This window comes from Humulus lupulus, chromosome 5 (assembly GCF_963169125.1).
Source record: "Humulus lupulus chromosome 5, drHumLupu1.1, whole genome shotgun sequence".
Classification (NCBI taxonomy): domain Eukaryota; kingdom Viridiplantae; phylum Streptophyta; class Magnoliopsida; order Rosales; family Cannabaceae; genus Humulus; species Humulus lupulus.
This window is the reverse complement of record NC_084797.1, coordinates 118,508,207-118,523,987: the sequence shown is the minus strand read 5'-3', so window position 1 is coordinate 118,523,987 and position 15,781 is coordinate 118,508,207. Positions and strand designations below refer to the sequence as shown.

At 35.7% G+C, this 15,781-nt stretch overlaps 1 protein-coding gene across 1 annotated transcript; it reads right to left on the bottom strand.

Annotated features, from left to right (window-relative positions):
* Nucleotides 1-3,231: 3,231 nt before the first annotated feature.
* On the bottom strand, nt 3,232-14,955 carry LOC133777609 (T-complex protein 1 subunit alpha). The gene is made up of 17 exons (XM_062217299.1): nt 14,725-14,955; nt 14,547-14,611; nt 14,314-14,403; nt 14,106-14,192; nt 13,968-14,027; nt 13,816-13,866; nt 13,431-13,526; nt 13,064-13,129; nt 12,713-12,930; nt 12,537-12,633; nt 6,446-6,532; nt 6,100-6,234; nt 5,230-5,334; nt 4,400-4,528; nt 4,206-4,309; nt 3,686-3,776; nt 3,232-3,601 (listed from the first exon to the last, which is right to left on the bottom strand). Exons 1-17 carry the CDS (start codon nt 14,795-14,797, stop codon nt 3,518-3,520), a joined length of 1,638 nt encoding a protein of 545 aa, XP_062073283.1. The 5' UTR covers nt 14,798-14,955; the 3' UTR covers nt 3,232-3,517.
* Nucleotides 14,956-15,781: the final 826 nt, after the last annotated feature.

Below are 15,781 nucleotides of genomic sequence, written 5' to 3'. Positions count from 1 at the left end.
ATGCCCCCAACACCTTATAAATCATACCTTATTGCAATTTTGGTGGAAAAATTATTTTCTTAAAACCTAAATCAATTTAGTCATCAGTTTTGTTTTCTATATTAGGGGTTCGATCCAAAACTAAATTAAATTTACTCAGAAATAATCCTTAATTTCTAATTAATTACGCCAATTCTTAATTAAGAGGCCTTGGCTGGGCTGCTTAGCCCTGAAGCGGTTCTGAATAAAGGAGCATATAATACTGCAGTAAAGGTGTTGAAAAAAGAAGCATAACATATTTTAGTTATAATCTAGTTCGAAGAAGTAACCTTGATTGTTTATAGTTAATATAAAAAAAAAAATTGTATGTAGTTAATGGCATTGGTGGAAGTCTTCCTTACTTTATAATTAATAAAAATAAAAATGGAGCCATGAAGATCGCTTGTGGTAAGAAATTACTATGGTTTATATTTTTGGGCATTGGTGGGAGAGACCTCGAATCACGTGACATGACAGAAAAAATCGGTGATCCCAAAGTATCAGCTCAGCACGTGCCCTCGTCATGTGCACATTAAGCTTCCCCAATTTAATATTTCGGTTCGGTGATTTACAATTCCCATAATCTCTCTTATATTAACTTTTCCAAAGATATTTGTCTTATTTATTTTTGGTCTTTTAATAATAATGTGATGAGATAGTAGTTGGAAGAAGTATTTAATAGGGGTGGGAATAGAGTGCAGGGCTTGCTTTTCAAACTCCAGGTTGTACAAAAAATCACACTAAAGAGCATAGTAAAAATAAAATAAAAACATACATCCAAGGCCCAAGTTCTTACCCGAATGTAAACTATAAAAGAAGAAATGTTACTACAATTTTTTGCCCAGACTCTATTAAGTTGATAAAATTCAATTGTTTAAGTGAAAACAAATAAAAAGAAAGGAAAAAAAAAAGTGTATTAAATAGGGTATTGTCGGTGGAAATGGGCCGTGGGCCCAACTTGCACGAGACAGACAGCGAGTGAGTTGGTTCCTTTGGCACATGGACTGAAGTAACGATGGGAGACATCTCTATCACCCAAGCAACACTTTGCATGCAATTGGACTTACATCTTGTTACGTGGCCCTTTTTTATTGGCTGCAACACTTTCTTATTAAATAAGATTTGTGTGTATCCAAACTCATTCAAAATTTGAAACTCTGACTATGGGAATCATTTAGCTAAAAACGAGCTCACTTGCATAAAAATCACTTTTGTTTAAAGCTCTTTAACACAATCTCGTCACCAAATCAGCTTTAGTATTGTTATCGCTATGGTTGTTTGTTATAATACGTTATAAAGCAATATTCCTAGATGCAACTTAGTCTTAATCAATAAAAGTGTTCAATATATTTGATTGCAAAAGGTTTTTTTTTTATTACTTAATTATTGTGGATTCAAGTTCTCATTTTTTAATTGAAGAGTGGTAAGTATGGTTTCTTTTTATTGTTAGCTGGTCTATTGCTAACTACTTCTAAAGAAAAATTTCACCTGTTGAATTTTTCTTGCATACAAAATTACTTTTTAGTTTAAAAAAAAAATCGTTCCACCTCTATATTTTATAATTTATTATTTTTATTAAACATCATCAATAATATATTTTTTTAAATGGACAAATTAAAATAACAATCATTAGTAGAATCGATAGGTTAACATTTACATTTTGTTAAACATATAAAAGTTTAATTCTTAAAATTGATCTTAATTTTATGTCAGTGTTATATTTTGTTATAATAAGATGCAAATTATACTAAGTGTGATGGGAGGCTGTTAAAATATATATAATTTTATTACCTAAAATTATGAGGACATTCACGTTAATTTATATTATAAATATATATATTTGCATAAATAATTAATTAAAGAGTGGGAAGAGAAAAAAGAAATGACATCCACCTCTTATGATTTCTTAAGCTTTATTACAATTTTGTTTTTCTTTACTGTTTTTAACCTTGTCTAGTACAGCTGTCCGTGGTTTTTTTTTCGAGAATCTTGTGTAATACTAGCAGGGCGTAGCACGTGCAAGGCACGTGCTGGTCATATATTATAAATTTATAGTTTTATGATAAATTTTAGATAATGATGAAAATGATGAGGGAGAAGGAGCTAAAAAATTATAGAGTGGGTAAAAGCCTGCTTAAGAGCAAAGGAAAAAAATAATTTCAATAATTTTAATAATTTTTAACTCGTTCATCTTCCTCTAAATCTAAGTGTATTAACAATTTCAATAATTTTTAGCGAAAACTTCTGTCTTGCTATATTTGAGTAAAAAGCGGTATAATTTTTAGCCACATTTTTGCCACTTTTAACCTTATGCTAATTTATATTTACTTTATCTTGTTTTCATAAAAAGTATAATTTCTATATTAGATTTGAGTATTTAAGTAATATCACACATTTTTGTTTTGGGCTGTTCCATTTTTTTTTTCGGAATCTGTTTCCATCTATTCACAACACTCCAAAACAAAACAAAAAAAGAGTAAAGTAATTAAAAAAAGACATAAGTAATAATAATTAAAAAAAGTATGCAATTTCGTCTGACAAGAGAATAGATGATGATGTATATACTGAAACAAAGATAGGAAAAACAGTTTCCAAAAAAAAAATCAGGCAAGTCAAAAAAAAAATGGTCAAACTACCTAAATAACCTTATTTAAACGAAGAATTACATGTTTTTTTATTAAACAGAAAAAATAATATATAACATAATTAAGAGATGCAAATGGAAAAAAAGATGGACCAAGAGCTGCTTATGCGCTCTTTTACTAATAGTATTGATATGTATTTCCTTTTTGTTTTCCACCTTCACTCGTAACTAAGAAGCAGTATCAATTATTCAAAAATAAGCTGTATCAACATGTACATTTATAATAATGTCGAGTAGAGAAGATAAAATGCCTCGTGAGTCCGTACAATAATGAGAGCCGTCGCACGTGTACTAAGATGTAAAAGTCACATGGCTGAGTGCAGATAAAGATAACATCAACCGTGTCCTACATATACGACTTTCTGAATCTTGTTCGCATACGAGAATTCTTTCTCAGCCAGATACAGCTTAGGGTACCAATGATAACCCATGTTTTCAGTTTAAATAACCCAACACAGTATAATTGTTCACATAGAAGCCATCTCTTTTTTAAATCACAAGCTTCAATTTCAACCACAACCACCATATTTCAAGTATTATCAATTCTACAATAAAAATCGTGGAGACAATGAAATCGAAAGGAAATTAAGATTTTGTACGCATCAAAAATGTGAAACAAAGCAAAAATATGTATTTCGAGTTTTACTATGAAACCCACCACAAAATCACAGTATTTTTTTTTTATCTCGTACCCATTTCATTATATCCTAATTGCTAATGCCGAAAACTCAAAGCTAAAATCAAAACCAGAATCACTTCAGAAAATAAGTAGATCAAAACATTCTCATTTTCAAATTAATACATAAATCCACATCAAAACCCTCGAAGTCCTCCTTCAATGCACTATAACACAATCTAATCCTCGTTCTGACTTTCATCTTTGACAAGCCTGATCATGTCATCAATTCTAAGAATCGTTATAGCAGCCTCCGTTGCAAACTGTAAAAATGAAATTTAGGGAAATAACATTAGAAAAGCTTAATTCAGGAACCGTTAGAGTATATTAGTGTACATGAATTCTACCTGAATTATCTTCACTTTGCTCATTGCAGGCTCAATGACTCCCGCTTCCAAGTTGTTACGAACGGTTCCCTTTAAAAGATCCAATCCCATGCTGCAAAAGTTTCAAAGAAAGCCAAAACATTTAGCTCAAGAACAAAGGACAATTTCCATTCCAAGAAAATATATACTTGCTGAGTTTTCAGTCTAAGGCATATCCATAATTTTAAAAATTGTCCAAAAAAAAAAAGAGATTCTGCCATATCAACATAAATATCATTGGTTGTTACAAACATTGGATAACATTTAAAAAAATATACATGTAAAGTGAGATAGCTGTGCACTTGATACAGTTGCACACTGATAAGCACACTTGCGCTAAAGTAGCATGTGGCATAAAGACAAAGGTAGGAATATAAGGGATGCTGTAAGCAAGATGACATCTAATAGTCCAGTTTAGTTTGGAACACAATCCAAGTTCGGTCATCTCTCACAAAGTAAGCAAATTGAAAATTCAGACGGACTTAAGGACCAGCCAAAATACCTAGATAGATGCTTCTTATCAGCCTTAGTCTGAGCAGTGTGATGGTATGCCCGCAGTTTTGCCACTAACTCAGTTGCATCCTTGGCAGCGTTGACAGATAGAACCTACAGAAGGATAGGTCATTAAACATTACAATTCTTGGATCCGGAGCCATGGGGAAACATAATGCACCAATAATATGTAAAAAACTAAACCTTTGGTATGATCAGCAAAGATTCAGCAAACTCTGCAATAGCCAACTGCTCTCGCGATCCTAAAGTTGTAGCAAGGTATTCCAAATACACAGATAATGCAGACTCGACTGCACCTCCACCTGCTACCACCTGCGTACTCAGCCAACATAAAAATGAGCATAAATAAACAGGTCAAATAACAGTATAATAGACTCACCATAAAAAAAAAGTTTAATAGACTTGTCCAAAAAATGATTTCATGCCACCAAATAAATACAATCGGAGTTCCTTCACTCGCCATCTCTCCATATCAATATAAAAAGTACCAAACTTTTTTAAAGGGAAAACACAATGAGTTTACTTTGTTCACATTTTCTGCTAACGAATGGTAGAGAAGATTTCAAGGACACAAGGTGATGTCTCAATCTTACACAATACGGTCACAATGTACGCAAATCGGATAAGAAATCTAAAATTGACCCAAGAGGGTTAGCCCAAACGGTGAAGCATGTGGTTAGCTCCCACAAGGTATGAGGTTCAAGTTCCTCCCTCCTGGGTACCCGCAAGTAGCAATTGCTATAGTTTATTGGTCCCCAAATATTGTAGGCTTAGGCAAGAATCTTAGTTTTAAAAAAAAATGAATTGGCTCCTTCTATCAAGGAGCCCATTTAGTTGGGCAACCACGATACTAGATGAGTAAAAATGAACAGAAACAAGCTTGAAACATAAAAAAGACAAATATGAAAGAGTCAACAGGTTTAAAAACTACTTTAATTCTTAATTTCATTTTTGGTAAAGTTTGGATTCAGATACATGTATCACATATCAGAAGAAAAGTTTATAATGTTTACCGTGTTTGACTCTAGGGTTCTCTTCACAATTGACAAAGCATCATGCAAAGCTCTCTCCATCTCGTCAAGCATATAATCATTAGCACCTCGAAGGATCAATGAAACCTAGACAATTACACAATAATTAGATAATTCATTTTACATAGCAAGATGTTAGAGTTAAATGGCTCATGCATGACAGTCAAATAACTCACTTGCCAATACTTAACCATGTATCCAAAACTTTTAGGATAAACTAGTGCTTGTGATCACGAGTAGTTTACAGTAACAAAACTACCACACATATTAAGATCTTATTAGGTTCTAAATTGTTTTGGATTCTTAAAATTAGATTCCTAATTGATTCAACATTTGCCAATTAGTTTCCTTGATAAACTATCTTTGTTATATATAAATAGGTGTTCATAAATTCTTGGACATGACATGTCAAGAATTAATAAATAATTTTGGTTCCTCTCTAACAATCTTCTCATTCTAAGTTCTACTGTTTCTCTCATTGCTTCTTTTCTACTTTGTTCTACATTAAATAGTTATATTAGAACTCTTTTTATTTTAAGTAAACACAAATACCATCAATAAAACTCCGTAATAGGTTTTTGATTTTTGTCTTATACAATGCTTTAGATTGAAGCAACACTTGTACTGTCTAGGCTGTAATGCGAATGATATCCTATCATCTCTTATTAATAAAAATTTTGTTTCATATAAGATATATAACCCTTAATAATATCACTTGCTATATTATATGTACATGATATAATTTTGATTTGATTGTGAGGTCAAGTTGATACTGTAGCCGTTTCATAAGTATGTAATGCAATTAAACATCCAAACTGAATATAAATTGTGGTAATTAACTCAAGTACTCACAGCACTAGTATTTTTGGTTCCTTTTATCAAAATCACATCATCATCTGCTATGCGCTCCTCTACAACTTCATCCGCAGATCCAAGAAAAGATGGCTCAAATGTTTCCTCCCCTTCCATATCAGCAAAAGTTGAGACCTGAAGACCCATTATCATAAGGAAAATCTTAAAAAACATGTGTTGCAAATCTTAAATAACATAACAGGGTTCAATACCCCAACTAACATGATAACTTTAGAATACTTATTAAACATTGATGTAGCGTGTAGGCTATACTTTGATCATCATAACATGGACCAAGGACCAGTTTGAATTATGGATGCAGAAAATATATAGATGAGCAAATTACCAAAGTTGCACCAGTAGCCTTGGCAACATGGCGCATATCCTCTTTCCGAACTCGTCTAACAGCAATAGCCCCAGCTTCAACAAAATACTGTAATGATAGAAATGAATAAAAAACAACTTAGTAAACACAGATGTCCCTTGCAAACAAACCATTATTTATAAGCGCTTCCACAAATAATAAATATATATCATAAAAATACTCTGTTTTACAAGGGGTGTGAGGTTTCTCTCTAGGTGCTCCATGGCGAAACGTAAGAGAGTCCACCAGAAGCCTGTTTCGATCGACAAGGGTAGGGATGAGATTGGACCTGAGGAAATGGGTGGAGAATCGTTAGTAGTGGACGATGACGAACCTTCAACTTCGATGGAGGACGTTTTCAAGGACTCGATGGCTGACTTCCCAGAAATTGGAGGGTCGTTGAAAGGGGATCTGAATAGGGATAGGGTGGGCGTTTCTCAGTCTGGTTTGAAATGGAGTGAGCAAGAAGAAGTCCATAACGATTTCATCAATCAAGCTAAGGATAAGTGGGCATCATTTAAAGATTTGTTGCCGAACCAAGGGGGTGCTCGTTTACAATTTGAGGAACCATTTATTCAGGATGGCCACGGATTGCTCAGGTGGATTTAGAAGAAATCGCTGTTGAAACATCTATCTGGAACTCAGCTGTAGTGTGTATGGTTTTAGGCGCTAACCCCCCTTTCGCAGTTTTTGAGGGTTTCATTAAGAGAATGTGGGGAAAACTGGGTATAGAGAGAATAGCGAGATTAAATGCAGGCCATACGCTAGTTAAATTCAGGGATGAAGCGACTAGAGACTTGGTGTTAGAAAATGGGGTTTTGCACTTTGATAGAAAACCTGTTATTGTTAGGCCATGGACCACTGATTTAGATCATTTGAGGATGGTTAAATCGGTTCCGGTATGGGTGAGACTGCCTGGTTTGGGGTTACAGTATTGGGGAACCAAATGTTTGAGTGCTTTAGTTAGCACTCTTGGAAAACCAATTCTTGTTGATAAGGTTACAAAGGATAGATCTATGATGCAATTTGCAAGAGTTTTAGTAGATATTGACATGGCTGATGAGGTCCCGAATTCTATTCAGTTTTTGAATGAAAGAGGGCAATTAATGGAGCAATTTGTTGAGTTTGAATGGATGCCCACACAGTGTAAGATTTGCAAGGTGTTTGGTCATACTGAATCTTCTTGTAATAAGAAAAAAGTTGTTTGGAGACCAAAAGTTCAGTTAGCTAATGGAGCTAAATTGGACAACTCGGTGGAAGAGGCTAAACTGGGCAAATCTGAGATGCAGAAGGAGGCCATTTCTTCAGTGCAGAGTACTGGAGCTGGTGTCAAGTCTACATTGAATGACAGTGCTTTGACGGTTTCACAGGTTCAGCCGAATATAGAGGTTATTGTGGTAGCTACTAATCAAGTTTCCAAGGGTGGTCAGGGGACTATTGACAGAGTTTCAGCTAGCATGGTAGTGCAGGAAGGGGAATGGATCACTCCTAGGAAAGTCGGTGGGAAGAAATTGATGGCTTCTAAGGCTCAGAACAAATTGAAAAATGCATATAATGTCTTGCTTGACAAGAGAGGGGAGGGTACGAATTTGGATTTGAATGCAAACAAAAAATCTAATGGGGGAGTTCCAAATTCTTAGCTGGAATGTTCGTGGTTTGAATAAGAGGGAAAATCAGAGATCCCTTAGTGTTTTTTGTCGAATTAATAAAGTTAGTTTGGGTGCTTTTCTTGAGACCAAATTAAGGGGTGAGAGAGTGGAAGATATGATGAGCAGGTTTTTTTGATAGTTGGAATTATTTTAAGGGTTCTCTTAGTGAGGGTAGAATCTTGCTAGTTTGGAAGAGTAGTACTCTGTTAGTGGATATTCTTCAAGAGAGTGATCAACTTGTTCATACACTTATTAAGGAGCAACATTCAAAGAGGGAGTATTGTGTGACATTTGTATATGGGAGAAACACAATTAATGAAAGAACTCAGATGTGGCATGATTTATCTTGCCTTAATTTCCCTGTTGCTCCCTGGTTGTTGGCTGGAGACTTCAACTCTGTTTTTGAGTTTGATGACAGAAGAGGGGGTCGACCAGTTACTTCCACTGAGCTGATTGATGCTCAGAGACGGAAAGGGCATGGGTTAGCTGATGAACTTGGTTCAATTGGTTCTCAATTTACTTGGACTAATAACCAAGCGGATGGTGCTAGAATTTATTCCAAGTTAGATCGTGTTTTTAAAAATGAAGAGTGGATTGACCTCCTTCCGGCTTCAGTTGCTGTCAAACATTGGGATATTCTTTCAGATCATTGCTACTGCCTTATTAAGGTTTTTCAGGAGGTAATATCTAGTTTTAAACCTTTTAGGTTTTATAACATGTGGGTGGAACATGATAGATTCACGGCTGCTGTTATGCAAAGTTGGAAAAAGCCAGTAGCTGTTGGGGCTTTTGATGGTATTTTGGTGAAACTTAAGAGGCTTAGCCATGTCTTAAGGCAGTTTAATAAATCTGAAATTGATGATGTTGAGCATAACTTTCAGATGGCTAAAGAGACGTATAACCAGGCTCAAATTCATCTCCAACAAGACCCTCATTCTTCAGATTTTCAGGCTGAGGAAAAGCAGGCGTTTGAGATTTTGGTTCAGTATTCCAGGATTTATGACAGTTTCTTGAGGCAAAAATGTAAAGTTAATTAGCTCAAATTTGGGGATGATAATACAGCGTATTTCCATGCTTGTTTAAAACAGCGGAAGGAAGTTAATAGAATTGCCTCGTTTGTTTCTGATAATGGACAGTTGGTTGAGAATTATGAGGAGGTTGTGGATCATTTTTTATATCATTTTAGAAATGTTTTGGGCAGCCAAAGTAAGGCTTCGGGGTCTATTCACATGAATTGCTTTGTTCATGGTACTATCCTCTCTTTAGAGCATCAACTGGCTTTAGTAAAACCATTTACTAAGAAGGATGTTAAAAATGCTATGTTTAGCATTGGGACTATCAAGAGTCCGGGGCCGGACGGATATGGTTCGGGTTTCTTCAAAGCAATGTGGAATGAGATTGGTGATGATATTTCAGCGGCTGTTTTGGGTTTCTTTCAGCAAGGTATTATTCCTAAAAATCTAAATAATGCTTTGTTGTCTTTGATTCCTAAAGTTGCAAATCCAACTAAGGCAGTGGATTATATAAATGTATTTCTAAGATGATGTGTGAGAGACTGAAAGTGGTCCTTCCTCAGTTAATTCATCAAAATCAAGGAGCGTTTATTAAGGATAGACTTTTAGCGCATAACATTCTTATTTTTCAGGATATCCTTATGGGTTATAAGAAAAAACATATCTCCCCTAGATGTGTGATGAAAATCGATCTTAGCAATGCTTATGATTCCATTGATTGGCACTGTTTAGAGGAGATTCTTGCTGGTTTTTGTTTCCCAAAGCAGTTTATTAATTGGATTATGGTGTGTTTAAAAGATGCTTCTTATTCTATTTTGATGAATGGTAGAGTGCAGGGCTGTTTTACTGATAGGAGGGGGCTGAAACAAGGGGATCCGATTTCCCCTCTCTTATTTGTTCTGGTTATGGAGTTTTTCACTAGGATGCTCATTCATGCCACTCAAAATAAGGACTTTAAATTTCATCCTCGATGTAGAAGGTTGAATTTAGTGAGTCTTTGTTTTGCGGATGACTTGGTGATATTTTGCAAGGGAAATAGTACTTCAGTTCAGATTATTCAGCAATGTTTTAAAGATTTCAGTGCTGTTTCTGGTTTGACAGCTAACTTGGAAAAATCTAGAGTGTATTTTGGGGGTTTAACAGAGTTAGAGACCAAGGATATTCCAAGGGATTTGCATTTTGCTGAAGGTGATTTCCCCTTAAAGTATCTTGGTGTTCCGCTGAGACCTACAAAATGGAGGGCTAGGGACTGCGCTACTATAATTCAGAAGATTCAATTGAAGCTTCATCATTGGTCTAATCGTCATCTCTCATTTGCTGGAAAAGCTCAACTTATTCACTTTGTTTTATTGGGAATTAGAGCTTTTTGGATGAGTATTTTTCTCCTCCCTAAGAGTGTAATTAATGAGATTGATCACTTATGCAGGAGATTTTTGTGGGGGACCAGCAGATGGAATGATAACAGAAGTAAACTTCACCTCACGGCTTGGGATCAAGTGTGCCTTCCTAAGTGTTTGGGAGGTATTGGTTTTAAAGAAGGGGCCAAATGGAATATGGTTCTTCTTGCCAAGTATATTTGGGCTGTTTCTACTAAACAGGATATACTTTGGGTTAAATGGATTGATGTCGTTTATCTTAAAGGGCAATCTATTTGGGAGTACAATCTGCTGGTATTGGCGTAAACTAATCAAGTTGAGGTCAGTCATAAGCAGTGAGATGTTAGATAAAGCTGTGGTGAATAGCAAATTAAAAACCAGCAAGCTGTATTTTCAGTTGGTTAATAAGGAAAGAGTTCCTTCTGCTCTTGTTGTTTGGTGTAATTTGTCTTTGCCCAAACATAGGTTTATTCTTTGGCAAGCTTCCTTGAGGCATCTATTAACCAAGGACAACTTATTAAGATGCCATCTGCAGCTGGCTTCTAATCTCTGTCCAATCTGTGAAGTTCAGCAGGAGTGTCATGAGCACTTATTTTTTCAATGTCAGTTTGCTCAACAGGTGAGGAATCGTGTTGCTAGTTGGCTGGGCAGTGAGGTTTGGCCTGAGTGTTTTCATGAATGGATTAAGTGGATGGAGGGGAAGCCGAAGGGAATTCAACATAAGGTCTTTGCTGCTGGTTTAGCAGCCTCTGTTTATCTGGTTTGGTGGAACAGACTAGTGCTTGTTTAATTTCTTTTCTGTTTCTGTTAACAAGGCTGTATCCCAGGTGCAAGAGTGTTTAAAGGCTAGAGTTTCTATTGTGTCTCAGGCTAAGCTGAAGAGTAAAGAAATAGTCTTTCTTAAAAACCTGAATCTCTTGTAATTTTCGGTTTGCTGGGCTCTCTCTGAGCTGGTTTTGTAATTGGTTTTGGGTGTTAATAATATTCTTTGTTCATAAAAAAAAAATATATATTTTAATCAAATAAATATATATCATATAGAAACTTCATGAACCCCTTCATTGAATATGGTGAATAATTTGAGCAGTGAAACTTGTCTGTAGGAATGTAAATGGGGCGAGTCTGCCCCGCCCCGCTTCCGCCCCACCCTGCCCCGCGAAAATTTTGCCCCGCCCCGATTAGTTTCTTGGAGCGGGGCGAGTCGCCCCGCCCCGGCTTAATCGGGGCGGGTCTGCCCCGCCCCATTTGCCCCATTTTTTTTTTTTTTTTAAGAAACATTAAATTATAATTTTAGAATTTTCCCCAAGCCTAAATATTATTTTTTATTGTAATCTTTATATTTTACACTTGGTATCAACTACATCATCAAATATTATATTTTGTTTTTTTATTTTAACATTTACAAAATAAATACAAGAATAAGGATGAATTATATAAAACATATTTTTCAATATTTATAATTCTTTCTAGTCTATATAGAATTAAAAATATTCTAAACCACATATAAAATGTCAATTTTACGTACTATGTATATAAGTAGCATGAGAAAATTGAGTTAGAGTATGAAAAAAAAAAAAAATTGAGGCGGGGCGGCCCCGCCCCATTTAAATTCCTAGCGGGTCGGGGCTGCCCCGCCCCGCTTAAATTCATAGCGGGGCGGGGCGGCGCCCCGCCCCGAATTCCGCCCCGTTTTTACCGGGGCAAAGATGCCCCGTCGGGTCGGGGCCCCGCCCCGCCCCGCCGCCCCATTTTGCCATCCTTACTTGTCTGTAATGTACAGAAATACCTTAAGCAAATAAATTTAAGTGTTATAGAACATGTCATTTCTACAGTAGCATGATCACCTATACTCAAGTCCAATAAATGTAAGAAACAACCAACAAATTTTCACCAAACACTTGCAGCATAGTAATGATTAATGGAAACAAAATGATACAAGATCACAAACCATTTGAGTACAAATATATGACTGTACCAGAAACAAAACAGAAAATGGGCACGACTAACACAAATTGAAAGATGAACAAAAGCTTGCCTTGAGTGCCATGTCATCAATCCCTTTGGTAGTCAGAACAACATTTGCTCCTGCTTTGAGAAGTTTCTCAATACGCTCTTTTGTCATATCAGCTTCCCTGTTAAGATGTGGGTGCCATCAGTAAATACTCTTACACATCAATCTGAAAAGAACTTTTAGGTCCTTTTGCTAGTCACCTTTGACGAATTTTTTCAAGTTCCCTAGGATCAGTTACTAAGACTTGAACACCCATTTGCATTTTTGTTTTCTGAAGATTAAAGTCAATACATGCAATTCTTGCAGGGGAAACTCTAATAGGCATTCCTTGAGCAGCACGTCCTGTATTTAGAGCATAACCATTCAAAAGATAACTTTCTCTTGCGCTTTTCCCATGAGCTTTCAAAATATTGATTCCCTAAAACAGTATAAAACAACATACTTCATTATCTGAAACTGGTATAGTAACAAATTATCTGCATCCTCTAAAACATATTTACAAACTATATAACTTTCATCAACAGATTACCACAGAATGGATAGCAACCAACCTTGATGGGATATCTAATCTCCCCTCGTGCATTGGTCATCTTTACAGCTTGTACAGAATCAACGACCTACAAAGAACAAATTACAAAAATACATCAGAAATTCCAAGCAGTAAATACGACAGATATCATAGGAACAAGATACATAGTACAGCAACAAAAATACTAACAGACTAACAACAAGATAAAATCCGATCATAAACTACCCACACAGGTAATACTTTAAGAGTTGGGCTATGGAAAACAAATTAAACCACATGGGTCTATGAACACAAACTCATTATATCATTTATGATGCAGTAAATTTGAAATGAAACGTTACTTAAAAGGTTTTATTACTCCCATTACTTGGTTGTGAGAAATGGCATACCAAATTTGCAAAGAAGTCACTATCACCAGCTATTAACTTTGATGACATGCTTGTCTTGGCACAATTAACCAAAGAATCTTTTCCAAGCTTCTCAACCTTGAAAAGAACAAGAAACAAACAAATTATGAACATCTTATGCAAAATAAACATCATAACCATGCATGATCTAACACGAGAATAATATTTCCACTGTAAATATACATTTCTCCAACCTTGATTGATTATACATAAGAATAAATAAAGACTGAGTGGCAATAAAAACATCACATACAGTGCTCCGTGTGCATCATCTGACCATAGTGTTGTTTAAACTCACATTTAAGTATCAAAGAGGCATGTCAAACTTTAAACACCTTTTTCCCTAAACAAACTTATCGCGCCTTACCTTCACAGCCAATTTCTCCTCAACGTATTTACATGCTTCCCTCATAGCAAGCTGTTGACATTGAGACAAATACATAGATGTTAGGTATAAATACATAAAGAATTCAACAAACTAATTTCAATCTTAAAAAACTGTCAACTAAAGATACTCACTCTGTAACCACTGATTATGGAAGTCGGATGAATCTTGTTCCTCACGAGATCATTTGCTCTCTGCGATAAGTAATAAACATCACAGATTACTACGTCATCATCCTTTATGAAATCACATGAATCAGAAAGATTCCTCACCTTAAGCAACTCTGCAGCTACTATGACCACTGAAGTAGTGCCATCTCCAACTTCTCGGTCTTGAAGCTCAGCCAATTCCACAAGCACCTATACACCCCAAATGGAAGTCCAATCATATATAGAGAGAAAATATAAATCATAATATACACAACAAAATTCAATAAACATTAAAATGTGTAAAGAAAAAAAAAAGGAAAGTTTGTTCCACCTTGGCAGCAGGGTGCTCAACTTCTAACATCTTGAGAATGGTTGCTCCATCATTAGTAATAGTCACATCGCCAATATCATCAACTAACATCTGAAGTAACCAAAAGGCAAAAGTAACATATTTGAGGGTCCTTAGGTCGAACAAAGCAGATTGAACTAAAATTTCCAAAGGTAAAATGCCAGGAAATGACCAAAATTAAAGCCGAGACGATGATTAGAAAAATGGAAGGGTACCTTGTCAAGACCAACGGGACCGAGCGAGGTTTTGACAATGTTGGCAACAGATTGACAAGCCATCACTATATTCCCCAGAAAGACATACACAAATAACATCATTATATCCCTATAAGAAAAGTACAAATATGCAAAGCATATCACATCATACATGCAGTTATAGAGCGAAGGAGAGTACCATTTTGGGTGCGAACGTCCTGACCAGATTGGCGGTCGCCCATAATATCGGGGGTTTGTGCTGAGATAGACATTTTTAGGGTTTCGATGGGAGCGAAAAGAAACCCTAGATCAGATCTTTACGGAAGCAGAAAGAAGAAATAGACGGCGATTCCTGCGAACTGCCTATTGAAACTTCACATACAACAGCAGCAGCTTCGGCTTAGTGAGAGAGGGTTTTAGATGCCGCGACGTCGTTTTAGTCTTCTTTTTTCTTTCCCACTTTTTTTTTAGACACTTCCCGTCATATGTTCAGTTTTGGACAAAAATGTCCCGGGTACAGCAACCAAAGCAACGAATTAGGTAAAAGAAAATTCAATTATGTACTTTTTCCTTATTAATTTTTAAGATATTTTCAGCATAAATACCACGTGTTTTCAGTTTTATAGATTTATATACTATATTTTTTTCAATAGATTAAATACTAAAAATTATGATTTGGTCAATTTTGTCACTACCATTATGTTAAGTGAGAAAAAAAGACACGTTACATATCCGAATAAACCCCTTTTTTTTGTCAAAAACTAATAAAACAAAAATACAAAAAACTAAAACTCAATCCTTCAAAAACAGAAACCCCAAAAAATCAAACACTTAAATTCTCCCTCTCTCTCTCTCTTCGGGTCAACACCAAGGGACACAAACCATTTTCGACGATGTAGCTTGAAATCGACGATGGGAGATGCATCCTCTTCATCTCACGTAAGCCCTCGAAACAATTGGCAAACTGTAAGCCCTCGCAGTAAATCTGGGAGGAAGAAAGATTTTTCAAAATCTAGGGGTCCTAACACTTGTCACTGTAGAGAACCATGGGTTCAGAGGACGTCATGGACAGATGCTAATCCTGGAAGAAGGTTCATTGCTTGCTGAAAGATGAAGGTAAGATCGTTGTACCTTAATTTTTTTTTCTTTTTTTTTTTGTTTAATCACAGGTTCTTTGTTGCCTTTTTCATTTTCTTTTTGTTGAATTTCCAGTCAGCAGGTGGGTGTAATTTTTTTCATTGGGTTGAACCTAAAAT